Source organism: Castor canadensis, chromosome 12 (assembly GCF_047511655.1).
Source record: "Castor canadensis chromosome 12, mCasCan1.hap1v2, whole genome shotgun sequence".
Lineage (NCBI taxonomy): Eukaryota > Metazoa > Chordata > Mammalia > Rodentia > Castoridae > Castor > Castor canadensis.
In genome coordinates, this window is record NC_133397.1 from 77,157,702 (window position 1) to 77,180,097 (window position 22,396).

At 39.3% G+C, this 22,396-nt stretch overlaps 1 protein-coding gene and 1 gene segment (V, D, J or C); both read right to left on the reverse strand.

The window, feature by feature from the left end:
• LOC109699244 (immunoglobulin kappa variable 4-1-like) overlaps window positions 1–22,396 on the reverse strand; it is a 935,238-nt gene that overhangs the window by 51,014 nt on the left and 861,828 nt on the right.
• Window positions 116–22,325, reverse strand: LOC109678077 (gamma-tubulin complex component 4-like). Its single transcript, XM_074050990.1, has 13 exons — window positions 22,255–22,325; window positions 21,239–21,306; window positions 18,447–18,709; window positions 16,541–16,663; window positions 16,103–16,156; window positions 15,532–15,659; window positions 14,446–14,476; window positions 10,411–10,534; window positions 10,074–10,198; window positions 2,709–2,759; window positions 2,229–2,334; window positions 499–606; window positions 116–129 (listed from the first exon to the last, which is right to left on the reverse strand). Exons 1-13 carry the CDS (start codon window positions 22,323–22,325, stop codon window positions 116–118), a joined length of 1,266 nt encoding a protein of 421 aa, XP_073907091.1.

Here is a 22,396-nt window from a genome sequence, read left to right on the forward strand (position 1 = left end):
ACTCATGAAATGAGAGCTCAGGGGAGGTGGAAATGGCAGAGCATAAGATGGATACAAAAGGCAAAGAGCAAGGACATTTTTGGAAGAAATTCCCACAGTGACTCTTTTTTCAGCCTTAAAATCTGGAGACTAGAATTAAATAAGCAGAGATGATGCCAGCAGCATGAAAAGGGAAAAACAAACAAAAAACCCAACCCAAAACGGAAACAAAACCAACATGACCTGGCCTGTGCATCTCATTTAACTTCTCTGGACTTCTCTTTTCTCTCATACAAAATTAGAGTAATGTGGGCTGGAGGTATGGCTCAAGTGGTAGTGTCTGCCTCACAGGTATGAAACCCTGAGTTCAAGTCCCCATACCCTCCTCCCCTCCCCCCCCAAAATTATAGCACTGGATTTCTAAAGTTCAAAATTATATGGTTCCCATGGACGGTGATAGAAGCAGAAAGGGAAAAAGGCTAACCAGGAGAAGCAGGGAGACAGGAAAGAAAGGCAAACCTTTGTGCTCCTTTCCATGATACTCAATTGTCAAGTGCAACAGAGGAAGAAGGTTGTCATCATCCAGTAATACCTTGTGTGCTGACTGTTGAAAGGCCACATTTACATCTGCAGGAAAGAACATAAAGGCTAAAATGGAAGCTAACAGCAGAGAGCAGTGTACCTCTGTTGCTTTTGCCTGACCAGCATTCATTCCTCCTTTCCCTGCTAGTAACAGCCCCTGAAAGAATCATCCCTGCCTAGTACAGTTGATGCAGTTCCAGTGGGGTGACAATACCTGATTCTTGAGTTAGGCAGGTGACCCAGGCATGATCACATGGGCTGTAATAGTCTACCTTGTTACACTATTTTGTTTAGGGATATGAACGTGACTTGAACTAGGCCAATCCAGAGGCTGTATTTAGTGAGTGCAGCTCTTTTTTTTTTTTTTTTTAAATAAGCAAAGACTTAGTAAGATGTAAACTTGGTTAGAAGTTATCTTGCTACCATTCAAATCCTGACTGAGAAGAAAAGCAAAGGTGAAAAATGAAAAGGGATCAAATACTACAGGCATTATGAATCAAACTTTATCTAAACTTTATCTAAAGTCATCACACCTATGAGCTTTTGTTATGAGAATAATAATTTTTCCTTTTCATTGTCTTTATTTAAGTGAGTTGGAACTGGGTTTCCTGATATCTGCAACCAAAAAAGTACTATTTAACTACAGTGGATACCTATTGTCTTATTAGGCTAGAAAAACAATAACTGCTGTTTTTTGTTTTTTTTTTTTCTTGGCTCTGATCCTTACCTCTCTTTTTTTTTTTTCTTTCAGTATTAGGGTTTGAACTTAAAGGCCTCATGCTTACTAAGCAGGTGCTCTACCACTTGAACAACTATACCAGTCCTGTTTTGTGTTGGATATTTTTGAGATAGGGTCTCCCAAACTATTTAGGCTGGCTTCAAACTGCAATCCTCCTGATTTGCCTCCCAAGCAGCTAGGACTACAGGTGTGAGCCACTGGTGCCCGGTGTCTTACCCACCTCTCTTCATGTATTCTGAATGGAAATAGCCATTAACCGATCAAGGGGTGGACACTTTGCTGAACTAGGAATATCCTAATGGTTGACCTCTTTGACTACTACAGTGATAGACATGTGATCCGGGATGGCCAATCAAAACCTTTTATCTAGAATTTCTTTAACTTGCTACCAGATAGACCTGGTCTGCTTCCTTCAGTAGAGGTCACTGGGAGACCTGCTTCTGATAGACCTGCAAGGTCACCAAAAGAGCGCACAGGAGATGCAACGAAGATGTGGCAAAGAGAGAATCCTGATATTATCCAAGTCTCTCGTTTCAGTTGTTTGAGGTTTCAGATATAATAGCAAATAGGTTCCCCTTCTCTAACTAGATTAGCCCAGAGCAGGTTTCCATAATTGAGAACCTAAAATGTTCTCATACAATACTACACATTGCAGGTCTCAATAAGTACAATATGAGATAAACATGATATAATCTCATGAGATGACCCCTAGCTGGAAGGTATGCACCAGGAAGGGTCACGGCACTAAGGTGCTGCTCCCAGTGACCTTTGCATGAAGCTTACCTGAGAGCCCTTCCATCTTTGGAAACACAGCTCTTAACTCGCCAGGTAGCTCAAATATGGAGTAGGCCTGAAAGCATCAGCAGCAGCCAAGAAATACCCTGCAACTTCAGTAAGTCAGTCATTCTCAGGACCACAAGGGAATTACCATGCTCGGTTCCTGCAGTGGCTGGTGTTTTTAACATGTGTTGAGCTGTGTCAATGAAGGCCTGAAATAGTTCTCCTCGTCCCAGAAGGTAAAAGTCTTTAATGATCTGAGGAAAGAATTCCAATTTATAATTCAGTAAAGCAGGGCCAGAAGATCCTCAGTATTCTGAGGAAATTACACATATAATTCCCAGTCTTGTCTAAAGGCATTTGGCATTTTGAAGAGGCATAATTAGCCATTCCTCTTAACAGGAGCACTCCTTTGTGGTTAGTGCCATTTATTGAACAGCAACATAATTATATTACACCAGAAGGAAGTCAAGTCAAATCTTTGTATTACAGTAGATTGTAGCATAAAGTAGTTTTCTCACTTGTTAAGAACAAATGAGTTCACTATGAAGTCTTCGGTACAGGCACCCCTGCCTGGAAGTCACTGCCCACCAACATCATTTTAAGAACTAAAAGATACCTAAGTTATTACCTTCAGCTGACCCAGTAAATCTGACTCTTCTACCATCAGCTTCCAGAGGTGCTATGAAAAGAACAACAATAAAAGGACAAAAATTCATTATAGTGAAATCCCTGCAAAGAATAGTTATGTACAAATTCAGCAATGTTAAAAAAAAAGTGTGTGTGTGTGTGTGTGTGTGTGTGACTAATTTCAGTAAATCCAGCAATGAACAGATAGTTTAACAGTAAAAGCAAAACAGAAAAAACCCACGAGATAGAAATGTTCTGAAATTAGTAATAACAGTTGCACAAGCCTATGTATATACTAAAAACCACTGAATTGTATACACCATTTTAAAATGGCTAAAATGTTGACTTATGTGAGTTTTATCTCAATAAAAAAGTAAAATCTAAAAGCATTAATGTAATTCACTTCATTAAAGCTTAAAGGAAAAAACTATATGATTACCTCAACCAATGCAGAAAAAGTATTTGATAAAATTCTACATTTGCTCATAATTTTAAACAAGAAAGGAAGAGAAGGAAACTTCTTTATTCTGGTAAAGGATATATACTAAAAGTCACCACCTAGTTAATGGTGAGGCACCCTTAAAGTAATTCCGCACTGTGCCTTTTGTAAAGTACATTCCAAAGACTGTGCGAGTGCCATAAGGTAAAGCAAAAGTGTGTGTATGTGTGTATAACTAGAAAAGCAATGTATGCTATGACTATCTGTAAGGAAAGTCCAAGAAAACTGACGCTGAGAGCATTAACACTATTCAGAGAATTCAGCGAGGCTGAAAATTCATATGAAGGAATAAGTTCCTAACTGGCATGAAGGTAAAGTCCCGTCTACAGGATTTGCCCAGTGGAGTGACTGATAACAGCTCAAGGTGGTGGAATTTTCCACTCCATAGCTCAGTCCCTGCCCTCTAACTCCTTGGAACTAACACAAATTAGGACCTGGCCTGTGGCCCTTCTCTAATACACAGTACTGGACAAGACAGCCGACACCTCCAAGGGATTATAAGGCCACAGGTCAAAATAATTAGACGCAGGAAGGGTAAAAGATACAACACTGCCTGTGGGAAGTACTAGTTTTAAACAGGCTGCGTGGACGCTACAGGACGCTATTCAGATCACTCCAAGACCAAGGCACCCGCCTTAACCTGTGGCTGGGAGTTTGGCCTGTTGCTGGCAGTCTGGAAACTGTCCTCGGCTACAGGGATCTTCCCTTACCCAAGGCTCCGGTGTCTCCCTAAGGCGGTCTACAACCAGTAACTAGCAGATGCAGGGGTACAGGGCCTGACCCCCAGCTTCAATTTGGGACACCTGTGAAGGGCCATCCTAGCATCACAGCTCCGCCAGCTGTGAAGCTCTGCAGTTCCTGCTGCAGCTGTGTCACAGTGACCTCCCTTTGTTCAGTTCTGCTGCCCTCACTTCCTTCACCTAAACCTTAGTCATGGAATGTGTTTCCTGGGAAATCTGACCCATGACAGCGGCCAACATTTTAAAGTACTCCTGATAAATATGCATAAAAGTAAGGATAATGGCAGTATGAATATGCATATTTTATACTTAAACACACAGCTTTAAATGAGGATTTAGAACTTCACATCTGATATATAATATGCATTCTCTGGGCACATGCAGAACACTTAAAAACAAAAACCCAGATTCTGCTTTAGTCTATGAAGGAAACTTACTAAACCAGTCTCAAATACACTGTTCTCTAACTATACTGGAACAAAATTAAAAAAAATTCCTTTGTTACAAAGGAAATCAGAAAGAACATTAAGAATACTTGGAAGGGGGGAGAAATGACCCAAACATTGTATGCACATATGAATAAAAGGAAAAAAAAAAGAATACTTGGAACATGCTGGTGCCAGTGGCTCACGCCTGTGATCCTAGCTAATTCAGAGGTTGAGATCAGAAGGATCATAGTTCGAGACCAGCCCAGGCAAATAGTCTGCAAGACCCCACCTCTAAAAAAACAACCACAGCAAAATGGACCGGAGGTATGGCTCGAGTGGTAGGGCACCTGTTTTGCAAGTAACAAGCCCCGGCCCCCAAAGAAATTATTTAGAACAGAATGACAGTGAAAATACCATGTGCCAAAAACTTGTGGAATACGGTCAGAGCGATGCATATATGGAAGATAGACAGAGCCCTTAGAAAGCACCTAGAAGTCAGGCTTCCCATGTGGAAAAAGAGTAACTTAAAGAACAAGAAAGCATTACAACTGATGCTACAGAAATACAAAAGATCATTAGAGATTATCAGGAACATCTATAGGCCAACAAATTTGACAGCCTAAAAGAAATGGACAAACTCCTAGACATGTACATCTAAACAAGACTGAATCATGAAGGAACAGAAAACCTGAATAGAGCATAACAAGTAATGAGATTGAATCAGTAAAAAAATTCCCTCCATCAAAGAAAAAGCCCTGGTTTCACTGCTGAATTCTAACAAACATTTAAAGAACTCAGTACCAAATCTCCTTAAATTATTCCAAAAAAAAAAAAAAAAAAAACAGAAGAGGAAGGAATTCTTCCAAACACGTTTTACAAGGCCAGCATTACTCTAATATGAAAACCAGATAAGCATACAACAAAAAAAGAAAACTACAGGCCAATATCCTTCTTTTAAAAAAAAATTAAATCTATTCTATTTATTACTTGTTTTTTGCAGTACTGGGGATTGAACCCAGGGCCTTGTGCATGCTAGGCAAGTGCTACTTGAGCCATACCCCAAAGGTCATTATCTCTGATGAACATAGATGCAAAAATCCTCCACAAATAACTACCAAACTGAATCACAATAACACATTAAAAGATTATATACTATGATCAAGAAGGATTCATCTGAGGGATGTAAGGATGGTTCAATATATGCAAATCAATAAATGTGACAAAAGCCACAGGTCACCTCATGTGATAAAACCCAACATCCCTTCATGATAACAAACATTAAAAAAAATCAGGTACAGAAGGAAGGTACCTTAACATGATAAACACCATTTATACCAAGTAGGGAAAAACTGAAAGCTTTAGCTCTATGATCTGGAACAAGACAAGGATGCCTATTTTCACCACTTTTATTCAGCACTGTGCTGGAGGCCTAGCCAAAGTCATCAGGCAAGAGAAAGAAAGGACACCCAATTTGGAAAAGAAGTCACACTGTCACTTTGCGGATGGTATCTTATACACAAAATCCCAAAAAAGCAACTAATAAAACATTTGAATATTGAATTTAGCAAATTGCAGGGTATAAAATCAATATACAAAAGTCAGCATCACTGTTGTATGTCATCAGTGAATTATCTGAAGTAGGAATTAATAAAGTGATCCCATTTACAACAGCTCTCCAAAATAAAATATCTATGAATAAATTTAACCAAAGAAGTGAAAATTTTCTACAATGAAAATAAACACTGATGAAGGAAATTGAAGAGTACACAAAAAACTAAAAAGACATCCCATGTTTGTGAATTGGAAGAATCAATATTGTTAAAATTGACCAAAGTGACCTACAGAATCAATGCAATCCCTACCAATATAGCAATGATATTCTTCATAGAACTAGAAATAGTGACTCTAAAATTCATATGGAACCATTAAAATTCCTGAATAAGGCCAGGCATGGTGATGCATGTCCGTAATCACAGCACTCAGGAGGCTGAGGCAAGAAAATCAATAGTTCAATGCCAGCCTAGGCTACATAGTAAGACCTTGTCTCAAAAATAAAAAAATCATAAATGGCTAAGACAGTTTGAGCAGAGAAGAACAAAGCAGACAGTAGGCATTATACTGACTGACTACAGAATTACAGTACTCAAAACAGCATGGTACTGGCAGAAAAACAGATATAGATACACAGACCAATGGGATGAGATAGAGCCAGGAAGTAAACCCATGCATGTATAGCAAACTAGTTCAACAAAGATAAAAAGAATACACACTAGAGAAGCAATGGTCTTCTCAATAAATGGTGCTAGTAAAACTGGATGTTCACATGCAGAAGAATAAAGCTAGAGATCCCTATCTCTCACCAGCTACAAAAAATCAACCCAAAATGGATTAAAAACTTAAATGCTTCAGGACAGTAAAATGGGCAAAGATTCTTTTGGGACAAGATTCCCAAAGCTTAAGAAACAAAAGCAGACAAGAGGGATTGCATCAAACTAAGAAGCTTCTGCACGACAAAGGAAGCAATCAGTCAACATGGTACAGAGACAACCTACAGAATGTTTGCAAGCTGTACCCTTGACACGGGGTTGATATCCAGGATACATAGGGAATTCTAAAAACTCAATAGCCAAAAAAAAAAAAAAAAAGAGAGAGAGGGGGGCAGCAGACATGAATAGATATTTCTCAAAACAAACAAATCAAAAAACAAAACCCAAGAGCCAAGAGGTACATTTAAAAATGCTTGACATTACTCAACATCAGGGAAATCAAAAGCAAAATGAGATATCATATCACCTCACTAAGAATGGGTATTATCAAAAAGACCAAAGGTAACAAGTACTGATAAGGGTGGAGGAAAGGAAACCCTTGCACACCATTGGAGGGAAAGTGAATTAGTACAGCGACTATGGAAGCCTCTCAAAAAATTAAAAATAAAACCACAATATGGTCCAGCAATCCTACTACTGGGTATAAATCCAAAAGAAATGAAATCAGTATGTTGAAGAGACATCTGCACTCCCATGTTCATTTAGCACTCTTTACAACAGCCAAGAGATAGAAACAACCTAATTGTGTATCATCTGATGAATGGATACAGAAAATGTGGCACACAAAATGAAATAATATTCAGACATAAAAAGAATGAAATCCTGTCATTGCAGCAACATGGATGGAACTGGAGATCATTATGTTAAGTGAAAAAGCCAGGCACAAAAAGACAAGTAATGAATGATTTCACTCATGTGTGGAATCTAAAAAGGTTGGCCTCTTATCAGTTGACAATACAATGGCAGATACCAGAGGCCAGGGATAATGTGTGGAGGGGAGGGATGGAGAAAGGTTGATGCATGGGTACTAAGTAACAGAGAGGAGCAAGAAATTCTAGTATGCTACGGCATATTAGGATGACTGTAGATAACAAAAATGCAGTGAACATTTGAAAAACCTAGAAGAGTCAGGCGCTGGTGGCTCACACCTATAATCCTAGCTTCTTGGGAGGCTGAGATTGGGAGGATAGTGGTTCAAGGCCAGCCTGGGCAAATAGCACATGAGACCTCCACCTCCAATATAACCCGAGCAAAAATGGACTGGAGGTGTGGCTCAAGTGGTAGAGCACCTGTTTGCAAGTGTGAAGCCCTGAGTTCAAACCCTGATCTGCCCCTCAAAAAAAATCTAAGTAGGAATTTTAGGCAAGTAGACTAAAGTAGAAATGGACCCAGAACAAGAAACTTCACCTTCATTGATACAGAAAGGGAAGTGGTAAAATTCAACCTTATTTTTAATAAAACATTTACTAAAATAGAAATAGAATTACTTTAATTTGATAAACTTATGTTCCAGAAGCCTACAGTAAACATCAGAAAAAAGGAAATGCATAATCTTTAAGGGTCAACAAGTCAAAGGGGTCCAATTTTACCTCCACTATAGTTTAAAAATGGGAAGTATTTTGCAACTTTCATTATTTTCAGGTAGTATCATCTACATAGAAGAATCTATAGACTCGAACTATTAGAACAAGCTGCAGTGTAAACTAAGCCAACAAAAATTATTCTCCTATACATTTCTCTATATAAGCATTAATCAATTAAAGATATAATTAAAATAAAAACTCTTGGGCTGGAGGCAGGCTCAAATGGCAAAGCACTTGCCTAATAAGTGCAAGGCCCAAAGTTCAAATCCCACTCCTGCCCCCAAAAAGAAAAAAAAAAAAAAGCTGGGAGCTGGTGGCTTACACCTGTAATCCTAGCTACTTAGGAGGTAGAGATTAGGAAGACTGTGGTTCAAAGCCAGCCCGGGTAAATGGTTCACAAGACCCTATCTCGAAAAAAATCCATCTCACAAAAAAAGGGCTGGTGGAATGGCTCGAGATGTAAGCTCTAAATTCAAGCCTAGTACTGCAAAATAAATTAATAAATTAAATAAAATAAAAACTCTTTAAGTATCTAAGAATTTTAAAAACTTTTTGTTAAAGTACTAAAATACACACAGAAAAGCACATGAATCACGTTGAAGAATTTTCACAATTGAACACACATGCATAACCTAGCCCAAGAAGAAATAGCACCTGGAAGCCTTGTGCAGACTCAAGGGACAAGACTATCCTGACACCTAGCACCAGGTAAGTTTTGCCTGTTTTCGAACTTTAGAAGTAGGTGCCTCTAGCATGTATGTATGTGTGTATATGTGTGTATACACACATACATACATATTTTTTTTTGACAGGGTCTTGCTATGTAGCCCAGGCTAGCCTCAAACTCATGATCCTCCTGCCACAGCCTCCTGAGTGCTAAGACTGTAGGCTTGTGCAACCATGCTTGGTTTAGTATGTATACTTTTTAAAATTAAAGTTAAAAGGAAGAGATTAATCCCAAAAGGGATTAGTATGACACATATTTGCAAGAAACACCAACTGTGAGTCAAATGAAATTACGGCCATTTGAAAAATGGCCACAATTTAAGTTGGTGGCTGAAGCACATTCAAACTTAAGGAGACTGAACTGGGGGAGTCACAAGACCTGGTTTTTGAGCTCACTTTTGTCATTTACTGCGTAACTCCAGGCAGGTTGGCTAATACTTTGCTTTCCCCCTAAAATTATCATGTACACAGTGAAAGTATGTTATAGAGCCAGACAAATATATCATGCATTAAATGAAGTCAGAATCAGTTGTTTTCTTGGAGTTGTTTGCCAACTACATTAACAAACCCAAACTGCTGACTGTTATAAATGAAACCAAGGCCTCCCCTTTATTCAACTAAACTAATTAATTAACTAAAAAGTATCCATCAGATGTGGAATGGCAAAGTTAGTTCTGCCTCTATTTTAAAAACAGAGAAAACAATATAGATATTTTCTATATTGCCCTTCAATTCTCTCAAAACAAATCTCTCAAAGCTAAGCTCTAGCCATGTTTAAAACAAAAAAAAGAAAAGTCACTGGGCGCCAGTGACTCACACCAGTAATCCTAGCTACTTGGGAGGCTGAGATCATGAGGATCTTCAAGACCAGTACAGGCAAACAGTTCTTGAGATCTCATCTCCAAAATAACCACAGCAAAATGGACTAGAGGTGTGGCTCAAGTGGTAGAGCTGTACAAGGGTGAAACCCTCAGTTCAAACCCCAGTCCCACCAAAAAAAGAAAAAACCAAAGTCAAGTCCTAGTCCACTTTTTTCCTTAAACAATGTAAGAAGAATACAAACCTCAGCCACAGTACTACGAATACCATCCACCACCTGCTCAAAATCCACCAAGCTGAAGAGTGGCTGCTGCTTGAGCCGATGGAGCTCTGCAGCAAAAGTGTCCTCCTGGTTCTTCAAAATGGACCCTGCATAATAGGAAGGTACTGTCAAAAGAGGAGGAGACAGCCAGGCCAGATAAGGGCTCTGGAGAGGGCAGCAGCTTCTCAGGCAAACCTGTCAGACTGTGCAGCTCTTGCAGTCAACTGCTGCTCCAGTTATTCTGACCAGGCCTGCTTTGGGCCACCAAATACGAAAGAGACTTGCCCAGATGTGGCACACTGGGCAAGGAGATTCCTACCTTTTCTAGTGAGGTTCACATTTTGATTCTCAAACATCTGAATAGATTCTCCAACAAAGAGGATTTTTTCAGCAACTCTCACTGGAATGTACGATGGCAAAATTTCTACCCGTAGGGAAAACTGCTTCAGACACATTATGGTATTTATAATTTAATGGCTTTATAGTCTATCAAGTGACTATATCCATATATATATATGTATGCACTTTTATTTATGTTGTGTTGGGGATACATTGCGATACTTACAAAAGTTCTTAACAATATATCAATATATCATACTTGAATTCACCCCCTCCATCATTCCTTTATCCCCCCACCCCCATTCCTGGAATACTTTTAACAGGTCTCACTTTTCCATTTACATACATGTGTACACAGTATTTGCACCACAGTCACCCTTCTCAACCCTTTTGCCACACCCTCCCCCCCCAACCGCCACTGCTACCAACCCTCCAGATAGGACCTGTTCTGCCCTTCTGTTCTTTGATTTTGTAACTGAAAAAAATGACGTTTTTGTTTGCTTAAGATAGCTGTACAGGGAGTTTCCTTGTGACATTTCCATGTATGTATGTATTTTAGCTTGAATTAGTGAATGTATGTATGTATTTTTACTTGAATTAGTTCATTTCTATTTTTTTCCTTTCTATCCTAGTCCCTTTCTAATGGTGATTTCAACAGGTTTAAAAATTCTATATTCATTCTTGTATAGGAAGTACATCAACCATATTCACCTGTTTAAAAATTTTTGATGTAAATATATATATATATATACACACATATATTCATTTATTCACACGTGCATACATTGTTTGAGTAATTTCTCCCTACCCGCTCCCCTAACCCCTCTATCCCCCCTCATATTTACCTTTTTAACTTCCTTCTTTTAACCCTCCCTCTCTCATATGTGATCTCCCCTTAGCATGACCTGTTTTTCAACTGTATTTGTATTTGTATTAGGTCCATATTACACATATGAGAGAAAAACGTGACCTTTGGCCTTCTGAACCTGGCTAACTTCACTTACGATGATGTTCTGCGGTTCCATCCATTTACCTGCAAATAACAAAATTTCATTCTTCCTTGTGGCTAAATAAAATTCCACTGTATCTGAATACCACATTTTCTTAATCCATTCATCAGTAGTGGGGCATCTTGGCTGTTTCCATAGTTTAGCTATTGTGAATAGCGCTGCAATAAACAAGGGCATGCAGGTCCCTTTACTATGACCTGACTTACGTTCCTTCAGGTGTCCCTAGGATTGGATTGCTGGATCATATGGCAGTTCTATTTTTAGTCTTTTGAGGAGCCTCCATACTGTTTTCCATAGTGGTTGTATCATTTACATTCCCACCAACAGTGTTCCTTTTTTCCCACATCCTTGCTAACATTTGTTGTTGCTTGTGTGAGGAGTGAGGTGGAATCTTAATGTAGTTTTGATTTGCATTTTCTTTAGGGATATTGAGCATTTCGTGTGTTTTTCGGGATAGGGAACATTTCATGTGTTTTTCAGCCATTTGGACTTCTTCCTTTGAAAAAGCTCTGTTCAGTTCATTTGTCCTTTTCTTCATTGGGTCATTGATTTTTTGGAAGTTCAGTTTTTTTAGCTCTCTGTATATTCTGGTTATTCATCTCTTGTCAGATGTATAGCTGGCAAAGATTTTCTCCCATTCTGTGAACAGCCTCTTCAATTTGGTGACCACCGTTTTTTCTGTTGTGCAGAAGTTTTTGCACAACAGAAGAAGTTTCAGTTCTTATAGTAAGACCCTTAATTCACTTTGATACTTGTACAGGGTGAAAGACATGCATGCAGATACCCAGTTTTCCCAGCAACATTTGCTGAAGAGGCTGTCTTTTCTCCATTGTATGTTTTTGGCGCCTTTGTCAAAAATCAAGTGGGCATAGCCTCATGGATTCATATCTGGGTCTTCTATTCTGTTCTACTAGTCTCCATACCTGCTTTTGTGCCAGTGCTATGCTGTTTTTATTGCTATGTCTCTGTAGTATGGTTTGAAGCTGGGTATTGTGACACCGCCAGTGTTGCTCTTTTGGCTCAGTATTGTCTTGTCTATTCACGGTCTCTTGTGCTTCCAAATGAACTTTAAGGTTGAATTTTCAATCTCTGTAATGAATGTCACTGGAATTTTGATGAGGATTGCACTGAACATGTAGACTGAATAGTCATTTAAGTGACTTACATCTTTATTTTTCTTTTACACCTAGTAATTTTCTAATTTGCTGATAAAACATTATGGGATAAATATTTTTAAGGATCATGATGTAAAAACATGGGCTACTCAAATACACGTTTAAACATGGCAAGCAATATCTGGCCATGTAATGGGAATCCTACAAGGATAATGAAATCCAAACTTAAAAAGGATCGCCTTGAGTTTGTCTTGGTAGCAAAATCCTGGCTTTGATACTTTACTTCATAACCCTCTCTTTGCAATGCCTTGAGCCATCACAGGGATTTCCTGGGCTTCTCTGCTCATGAGGCTTTCTATCCTGGTCATAACTTTCCTCTGAGGGATACCTCAGAGGACCTGAAAAGAAAACCTGTGAGAAGTCACTTGACCCACCCCCCATTCTATCCCCAATCCCTAAGTAAGCCATAACTTACTTTTCTAATGCACTTCGAACTGGAGGCAAACCCCCACAGCTGTGTTTGTAGACTGTTTCCAGGATTTGACCACCATGAATCTGTGGAAATACAGCCTTGTCAAACTGAATTACATTTTAACAATTCATACAACATAAACTCATTCTATAGTCAACAGAAAGGGCACAATTCAGGAGATATATATTGGGGACATACTGTATGATAAGAAATCTGTGCAGTGCTTCCCAAAGGCAATCCCCTCTCCTGCCAGCATCATCAGCATTACCTATGGACTGGGCAAAAACACAAATTCTCAGATAGGGCCCACAATCTGTGTTTTAACAAGCTCTCCAGGTAATCTAATGCACAATGAATTATGACAACAGATGCACTGAAGAAACCAGTAATGTAGAGCTGGAATTCCAAATGCAAGGAAAAGTCTTTATTGCAGGTAAAGGGACAATTCAGACTACTTATGAGGTATATGCTTTCCCCAACTTCACTGCCTCCATGTCCTTCAGGCTTCTTTTTAATTAATTACTTTGAAGTATAATTTATGTATCTTAAATTCATCCATCTTACATATATTATTTAACATCTTTTAGTAAATTTAGAGCACTGTGCAACAACCACAATTCAGTTTTACAACATCCCATCAGTCCAAAAATAACACCCCTCGTGCCTGTTTGCCATCAGTCCCTTTCTCACCCTCAGCCCATGCTCTTGATCTCCTCGTTTTTAACTCTGTAGAGCATTAGCACACTAGTTTCTCTACCACCATCCTAGCAGGAAAGAAGGTTCACCCATCTGCAATCCCTCTATTCACTTCCCACTCTCCTTCCTATACAAATGAAAGCTGAAAGTCAACTGAGATGTGTAGCTAGGTGTGGAACCCTGTGCTCTCACCATTAAGTCTCCTCCCTGTGTTTTGAGAGATTGCTTAGTGGTTAAGAGCATACTCTTTGGGGTCAGATAGACTGTTTATAACCCAGTTCTACCATTTACTTGCACCTGTGTGACCCTGAGCACATTCCTTGGCCTATTTAATCTACTAGAGAATTGAACATGCATGTAAAGCACTTAGCACAGTGCCTGGTATAGGCCGAGTGCATGATAAAAGCTGGATGTTGTAATGTAACAGGGCAATCAGTTCTGCGAAGCACCTCTTCACTGGTTTTTTGGTTGGGCATAGCATGAATGTAGCACTTAAATGTCTGTACTCACACAGGAAAAAATAAAGTAGCAATGTGGTAAATTAATTAATCAGCTAGCTATATTCATCAAGGTGAACATTTTTAGATATGTAGGGTTGAGCTGAGTTTTAGGGTTTGAACTCAGGGTTTTGTGCTTGTTAGGCAGGAGCTCTTCCACTCGAGTTATGCCACAGCCCAAGCTGAGCATGTTTCATCCATTTGGTCCAATATGGATTGATTTACCAGGAAAGCAGATTCTTCCTCTAATGTGAACCTTAAAGCATTTATTCTTCAGCATTATTAACTCTGCCCAGAAAAGATCATCTCATGTCACTAACTTTTCAATGCATATGATGACAATCTGTGATGACAACAACAGGAATATTTAACAAAATAAGCTTCTGTGGTTTCACGTAGTGAGTTACTAATTCTCACAAAACTGCCAGCACCTTAACCATAAACCTACCACCTTCTTTCTTTCTAAGGACTAACTTTCTACTTCTCCTCAAAATCTTTGCCCAACAGTTCTAAGCCCTTATTGCAAATTGCTGTCACCTCCAAACATCCACAGCATTTTGATCTTTCTTGGGTGCATCTGTTAACATTTCTTTTGCTTTCCGAACCACAAGGTGCTTATAGACAAGATGACATTTTATTTTTGCATTCCTGACACTTAATATGATAAGCAAGTGGATATTGTGTTTTTTTAAGTTAGGAATCATTAATAGTACGAGGGGTTTTCACTGAAAATTCCATAGATGTGTACAGTGTACTTGGAACAAGTTCACCCCCTCTATTATATTCCCATTACCATCCTCCCTCTTCCCATTTTTCAAATAGTATTTGGGTGGGTTTCATTATGCTATCTTCATATATATATATATATGTATATTCTTTATATATACATATTCTTCATATATATACATATTCTTCATATATATACATATTCTTCATATATATACATAGTCTTCATTTATATACATATTCTTCATATATATACATAGTCTTCATTTATATACATAGTCTTCATATATATACATAGTCTTCATATATATACATATTCTTCATATATATACATATATATATAATACACTTTGATCCTCTTTACCCCCAGCATCCTCTCCTTTTCCCTTCCTTCCTCCAACTGATTCCCTCCCCCACATTCCCTCTTTTATACTACACACATCATTATTATTATCATTATTCTGCATATGAGTGAAAACATGCAATATTTGGCTTTCTGAACTTGGCTTACTTTGCAAGCAGATATTGTTGAATGAATAAATTAACAAGTAAAAAGTAAGGAAAACCACAGTCTTCTAAAAAGACTGTAAGACAACATTAATTATTAATATTTCATTGGTGCTTAACAGAGCAAAAGGAAAATGGGAAGTGCTTACCTTTTGACTCTTAATTTGCTCTACTACAACCATCACAGAGGGAAAAAGGAGCTGGAACTGCAATGAAGAGATTAAGAGTATGTAATCAAATGCAGGGGCCAAAAAACACCTTAGGAATTGCTTTTGTTTCTGAATAGTCCAACTTAAAATAACACGGCAACACTACAGAACAGTCAAGATCTTATATCCTAAATCAATGTGATGTCAGGATTAGCTGCAAACAGGAAGAAAATGTCAGACAGAAGCAGTTTCTACTTCTGAAGCTGGCATAATTGTCAATATGGATATCAATAGAGCATTCATATAAGACTAAATTAACTAAATTTAAACTAAATTCAGAACTCTTTAAGCAGTTCCTGTCCAGCAAAACATAAAATGCACAAAACAAAATGTTGGGCTCTAACACCTTAAGGAAAAATGTTCTTAAAATAGTGCCATAAATTAAATTATTTCAACCACAGGAACAGATTGCAAGGCATTTTGTTATTTGGGCAGCTTACCTGACCTAAAGAGTAATTGACATGTGATATAGAGAGATGAGGGTCAGCCAGGAACTGCAATAAAAACACTGTGATTAGAGCTCCACATCAAAGAACCTGAATCAATTTGAGCTATGAAAACTAGAAAATCTGATTAAGACTAATCTGTTGTTAGTCTTAGGTTCAACAGAAATGATAATTTATAGAAAATTATTATGATTTTTAGTTGATAAAGAAACCAAAGCCAAGAGCTCTTACAAACTCATTCAGGAGCCTCTGCCATGATCTGTAAGCCACTTGGATCATGGCTTGGGCAATCACAGAACACTGTGCCCCTCCAGTCTTGCAGAAAATAGCTTATTATTAACTAACGACACTCCTCAAAGCCACGTCATATTCAAGAACAAGCTTTAATCTGCTGTCCCACAGATACTGTTTCCTGTATCTTCTCTTTCTCACCTCTTGTTCCAAATCAAGCAGTGCTTGACGATGAGGCTGCAAAACTGAATCCGACCCTGTGCAGAAGGCCCTCAGGTAGGTTCCATGTAACCCACCTTGTCCCTGCTGAGATGGATGGTGATCCTGAAATGAAACAAAGAGAAGTCAACTTCTCAGGACCTGAAACCCAAGGAAGACATTATCCCTTATTACTAATGTTGTCTTTGCTTACAGAATTCCATATCAAAGCAGTGTTTCAATGAGAAGAAACCCCTGTTGAAGATAAAGACTTCTGAGTGATGATATTTTAAAGTCTGGTAATACTTTAATTTTCCAAGCAGCCCCAGATGTTACAAACAACTAGGTTGTACTCTCTAATGTCAATGGAGATCTTTCTGTAACTCAATTCTGACCTTACCATTCCCAGCTTAAAACCCTTTGGTGTTTTTTTTTATGTCCCAGAATAATATCCAAATTCTTCTACATGGCATACAAAAACTTCTGCATTTTGACTTTCACCTATTTCTCCAAAATTGTTTTTACTCCTTCCAACTAACATCATTTGTAGACTACTCACAGTCTACCAGATGTACCTTGCTTCTATCTCTTGCTCCTGTGAATTTGGTCTTGTGCTCCACTCACAGCTGCATACCTCATCTTTCTGACAAGCACTCTTCTTGCAAGACCCAGCTTAAGCACTTCTTGTCTGCAAAGCGCTTTCAAAGTCTCCCTAGGGAATTATTAGTTCCACATTGTTGCTTTCATTTCTATTTAGTGTTTGAATTGTACTTTTATTTAGAGGTGCTTTTCACTAGACCAGAGCTTCATAAAGACAAGGACCAGAATTTACTCATCTTTGTATCTCAGCACAGTTCTTTGAATAGAGGGTAAATAAATATTCACTAAATAAAGAAAATGACCTTAATCCTTCTCTTAATGCTCTTTCTCTTGCCTGGCTTGGCAATTCATCAAGAACACGAGTCTGATAGCAACATGTGGGGTTGTAAGACCCTTGTCATGAGGTTGGTTATATACAAATAGGGCTTTTTTTGTGGTACTGGAGCTTGAACTCAGGGTCTCATGATTGCTAGGCAGGTACTGTACTACTTAAGCCATGCCTCTAATCCTTTTTGCTTTTAGTTATTTTTCAAATAAGGTCTGAGGTTTTGCCTGGCTGGCCTGGGTTGTGATCCTATTTTTGTCTTCCACATAGCTGGGATGACAGGGGTGAAGTGCCATGCCCAGCTGGCTTGTTTTTTTGCAGGAGCCTCTTATATAGTTTTATATGGAGGATTGCAGTCAACAATTGTCTAGAGGGTATGATAGATGATCAGCCTCTCTGACTATGTACTGATTGGAGTGATTCGGGTTCTGGTGGTGGTAGTTAGCATAGCAGAACTCAGCAACAAATTGGTAGGAAGGTTGGGCTCAGGGGTTAGAAAGTGCAGTGTATCGGAGGATGCTGCAAAGGATACTAGTCGTTCCCAAAGACAAATGTTCACAGCTACACTAAGAACAGCATGGACATACAGTGAAACAGAGCAGCCTTGCTTATGGCCCGCCAGTTTTGTTTTGATCTTGTGTCATTCTAGAAAACTGGATGTCTTCATTTATCACAAAATGAAAGAGAAAATATGTATTATACTTTTCCCCAAAAAAGGTATTACAGTTATCTTTAGAATTTGGAAAAGGAGAAACTCCCTTACTATACAAGATAAAAACCACACACATATGAATAGAGGACAGGCTTTTTAAAGCATTATATACAAGAAAACAATTGAGATCTTGCCTTCACTTGAGAACTTCCAGTGATTCATAAATTGAGAATACTTCCGGAGATTCCTAACTTGTCACACATGAATCACCCCTGAATTCACCGAAAGCCTGGCAGTGCTCTCGAGGCGCACATCTCGAGACCAGGACCCACCTGCTGCTGCACGTGGCCTGTGTACTGATCAATGAACTCAGTGAAGCGCATGTGGTCGGTGCCAAGCCGGCAGAGTCGATTCAGGACGCAAGTCTCACTGGGGTGGAGAAATGGGAAGTCCTGGGACACCTGCAAGAAGAGCGACAATAGCAAAAACAACTGCTGCCTGCTAGGCACTGCCCCACATTCTTTGGGGTGCTTCAAATGCTTCACGCTGCCTTCTCCTTTCTTACTATTTTTCTCTTCTTTACTTAAGTTGCCCACTTAATGTTAGTTAAGTTCTGGTAACCAGGTATTTCCAAGCTCCTATGATGGTGGTGTTCCCCATCCTGACTTAATTACTTGCTTCTTAAAATAGGAAATATGTGGTGAAGAAGTCAAACAATACAAGATGCTATACATTAAAAAATAAGTCAGCCAGACTCACGGTGTGACTCAAGGAGAGTACTTGCATAGCAAGTGTGAGGCCCTGAGTTCAATCCCCAGCACCTCAGGAGGAAAAAAAGTCAATGTCCCCTAGGCAGCCACTATTATCTGTTTCTTATGCAATCTTTGGGGAATACCCTAGAAAGACATGAGACTTTTGATTTGGTCACAACAAAGTCTCTTTAGCAATATTGTTAAACTAGAGCTTATAGACTTCAAGGGTTTCTCAGACATAATCTCAGGACTTACAAATTATTCATGAAATTTTGGGGGTTGTTTGGTTGGTTTAAGACAGGGTCTTGCTATGTAGTCCAGGCGGGCCTGGAACTAATGGTCCTCCTGCCACAGCTTCCTGAGTGCTGGGATTTATAGGTGTGTGCTACCACACCCAGCTTGCATTTGTATTTTTAATTTAAGTAAAGGCCAAATGATAGCCTAATCTGCTATGTAAAGTTTCACAGTGCAAGTTGAAAAAAGTAGTGGAAGAATGTATTTGTTCAACTTAAAAAAAAATACACAACATAAAAAACTACCATTTTAACCTTTTTTTTTTTTTTTTTTTGTAGTGCTGGGGATTGAACCAAAGGCCTCGTGCATGTTAGGCAAGCGCTCTACCACTGAGCTACAGCCTCAGCCCTCGGTAACCAGTTTTAAGCATACAGTCCAATGGCATTAGGTGCATTTACACTGTTGTACAGCCATCACCACCATCCACATCCAGAACTTTCCATTTTCTCAAACTGAAACCTTGTATCCACTAAACACACCCCTAGCCCCTGGCAACAATCACTGTACTTTCTGCGTTTGTAAGTTTGACTCCTCAAGATACCTCACGTTAAGTGCAGTCACACAGTATTTGTTCTTTTGTGTCTGGCTTCCCTCACTTAGCATAATGTCCTCATCTTATCTGTCCAGTCATCCCTTGATGGACATGTGAATTGCTTTTACCTTTTAGCTACTGCGAATGATGCTCTATGAACACAGGCGCAAAAATATGTTAAGTCTTTGCTTTCACTTCTTTTGGGAATATACCCAGAAGTGGAAATGCTAGAGCATAATAGTAATTCTAAGTTTAATTTTTTGAGTAATTTCTATTCCGTTTTCCATAGTCACTGTACCATTTTACATTTCCACTAGCAGTATACGAGGATATTAATTCCTCTACAACCTCACCCATACTTGTTATTTTCTGTTATTTTTCATAGTAGCCATCTAATAGATGTGGTATTGCACCGTAGTTTTGTTTGTATTTCTCTAATGATTAGTGATGTTCGAAATCTTTTCATGTGCTTACTAGATATTGGTATGGCAGATACAAATGGAGAATCAAGCAACTTCTGATGAACATCTACAATAACCCAGTCACTGCAATAAAGTGATAAATGAACAAAATCCTATAATACTCCTGATCTCTGCCTCCTGAGTATCTAGGACTATAGGTGTGAGCTACCAGCACCCAATCTATGTGCAACTTTTTATTAACAAGACAACTCTACCAGCGATCAATGATACCCCTTAAAACTGGCATTTGACTATTCCTTATTGACAGAGTTTTAGAAAAGTTTGTCTAACTATCCTGAAACAGCAAACAATACCTTGAAGCTGATACCATTTTATACAACACTTACATAAACAGGCATTCTGTACATTAAAGTTACTGAAGTCAAAACAGAAAATACAGAGCCAGATCTGTAGCTCCCTCATTCTATTAAACTCAACGTTGCAAACTTAGTTTGAGCAAAACATTATATTGCATTAGACCTGTGTTTCTCAGTTGGGACAATTTTATACCGCAGGGGACACTTGACAATGTCTGCAGACATTTAGGTTTCCACAGTTGGAGGAATGTTATTGGGATCTGGGTAGAGACCATAATACTGCTTAACGCCTTACCATGCGCTAGACAGCACCCACAACAAAGAATTATTCAGCACAAAATACCAAAAAAACCAAGGTAGAGAAACCTTGCGTTAGAGTACTATTAATTTGAATTTATCGATCTGATAGTTTTGCTTATATTTAATTCGTAGAATTGTTTTTCCAATGCTGGGGGATCAAATCCCAGAACTTGCACACGCTAGGCAAGTGCTCTACCATTGAGCTACACCGCTAGCCCTGCAAATACTTGGTTTTACAGTTGTTTAAGAGGAGTGTGCTGAGTTCATACCTAGCTTCATGTGGACATGTATTCAGTGTTACAATAAAAAATAATTTTTATAAACATTGGGCATTCATGACAAATGAAAACACAGCCCCATGAAAAGTCCACTATTTGATGCTTTTGTCTTCTTCCATGAATAAACTGAATACCTTCTATGTGGCAGTGACTGCGCTAAGTGTTTTGGGTTGGTGAATGAAGACACTACGGTCTTTGCCTCCACGGGCAATCCGTGTGGGAGAGCAACCATAGACAGGTAACATCACTAACTGCAAACTGAAATAAGTTTTAGAAAGGGAATAAGGAAATTGCTGTGATAGAGAATAACAGCATTGGGGAATACTGAAGCTAAAGATGCAGTCGGTCAGAGAAAATTTTCCAGAGGAAGTGACTTTAAAGCTGAGGTCTCAGGAATGAAAAGGTGAAAAAATGCCTGCTGGACACTTTTTCTTTTTTTAATCACAAAGGAAAAGGGAAGATGAATTCCTCGGGGCTCTCTCCTCAGCCTCCCCAGCTATTCTACTTCAAACAATCAAAAGCCCACAAACACTTCCTATATGACTGCCGATGTACTAAGTTCTACGGGAGAAAAGTGAAACAGCAATTCAGTCTTCAAAGATTAACACACAAAAAGTAACAATTCACGAAACTCAAACCCCAAATTCACAGAGAACAAGAGGAATCTGTTTGACTTATAGGTTTTAGAGACTAAGAATGTAATTTGTCTGCTCTGCTCTTTCACAGCCTATATTGCCAGTTCTCCTAGAAATAGACACAACCAGACAGACAGACCTAGATTTCTTTATTTCTTTTTCCTTTTTTTTTTTTGGTGGGACTGGGTTTTGAACTCAGGGCTTTGCACTTGCAAAACAGGCACTCAGCTGCTTGAGCCACACCTCCAGTCCGTTTTGCTCCGGTTATTTTGGAGATGGGGGAGAGGAGGAGAGGAGAGGAGGAGAGGAGGAGAAGACGAGAGGAGGAGAGGGAGGAGAGCGAGGAGAAGAAGGTGAGGAAGGTGACAGAAGGTCACACCGGGCAGCCATATTTCCCTGTGGTGGACACCGTGACCCTTGTGGAAGTCACAGCGGGTGCCAGCCTCACATGTGCCAGTGGCCCCGTCTCTGTGACGGGGGACCAGGGCCACCTGCGTCCCCTCTGCCCCCTGGTCAGGTCCGGGTCGGGTGAGGAGTGGACAGCGCTGGCCGTTCTGATCCCAAGCCACACCTTGGTGTTCCTTCCTCCAGGCCTGAGGTCACCTTGGCCATGGCGACCTGGTGATCCCCGTCTGTCACCATGGTGACCTGTGACCTGTCAGTCATCCCGATGACCTGTGACCCTCAAGGCCCTCCCCAGATATGTCCCCAGC

Excerpts from the sequence above, each read along its gene's own strand:
- LOC109678077 (XM_074050990.1), bottom strand. The coding sequence starts at position 22,325 with ATGGTGACAGACGGGGATCACCAGGTCGCCATGGCCAAGGTGACCTCA. Across the intron at positions 18,710-21,238 it reads TGCCCGTGGAGGCAAAGACC|TGGGCAACTTAAGTAAAGAA; the intron begins GTAGTGTCTTCA and ends ACTAACATTAAG. Across the intron at positions 10,535-14,445 it reads AGGAAGAATCTGCTTTCCTG|CAGTTTTCCCTACGGGTAGA; the intron begins GTAAATCAATCC and ends ATGTGTCTGAAG.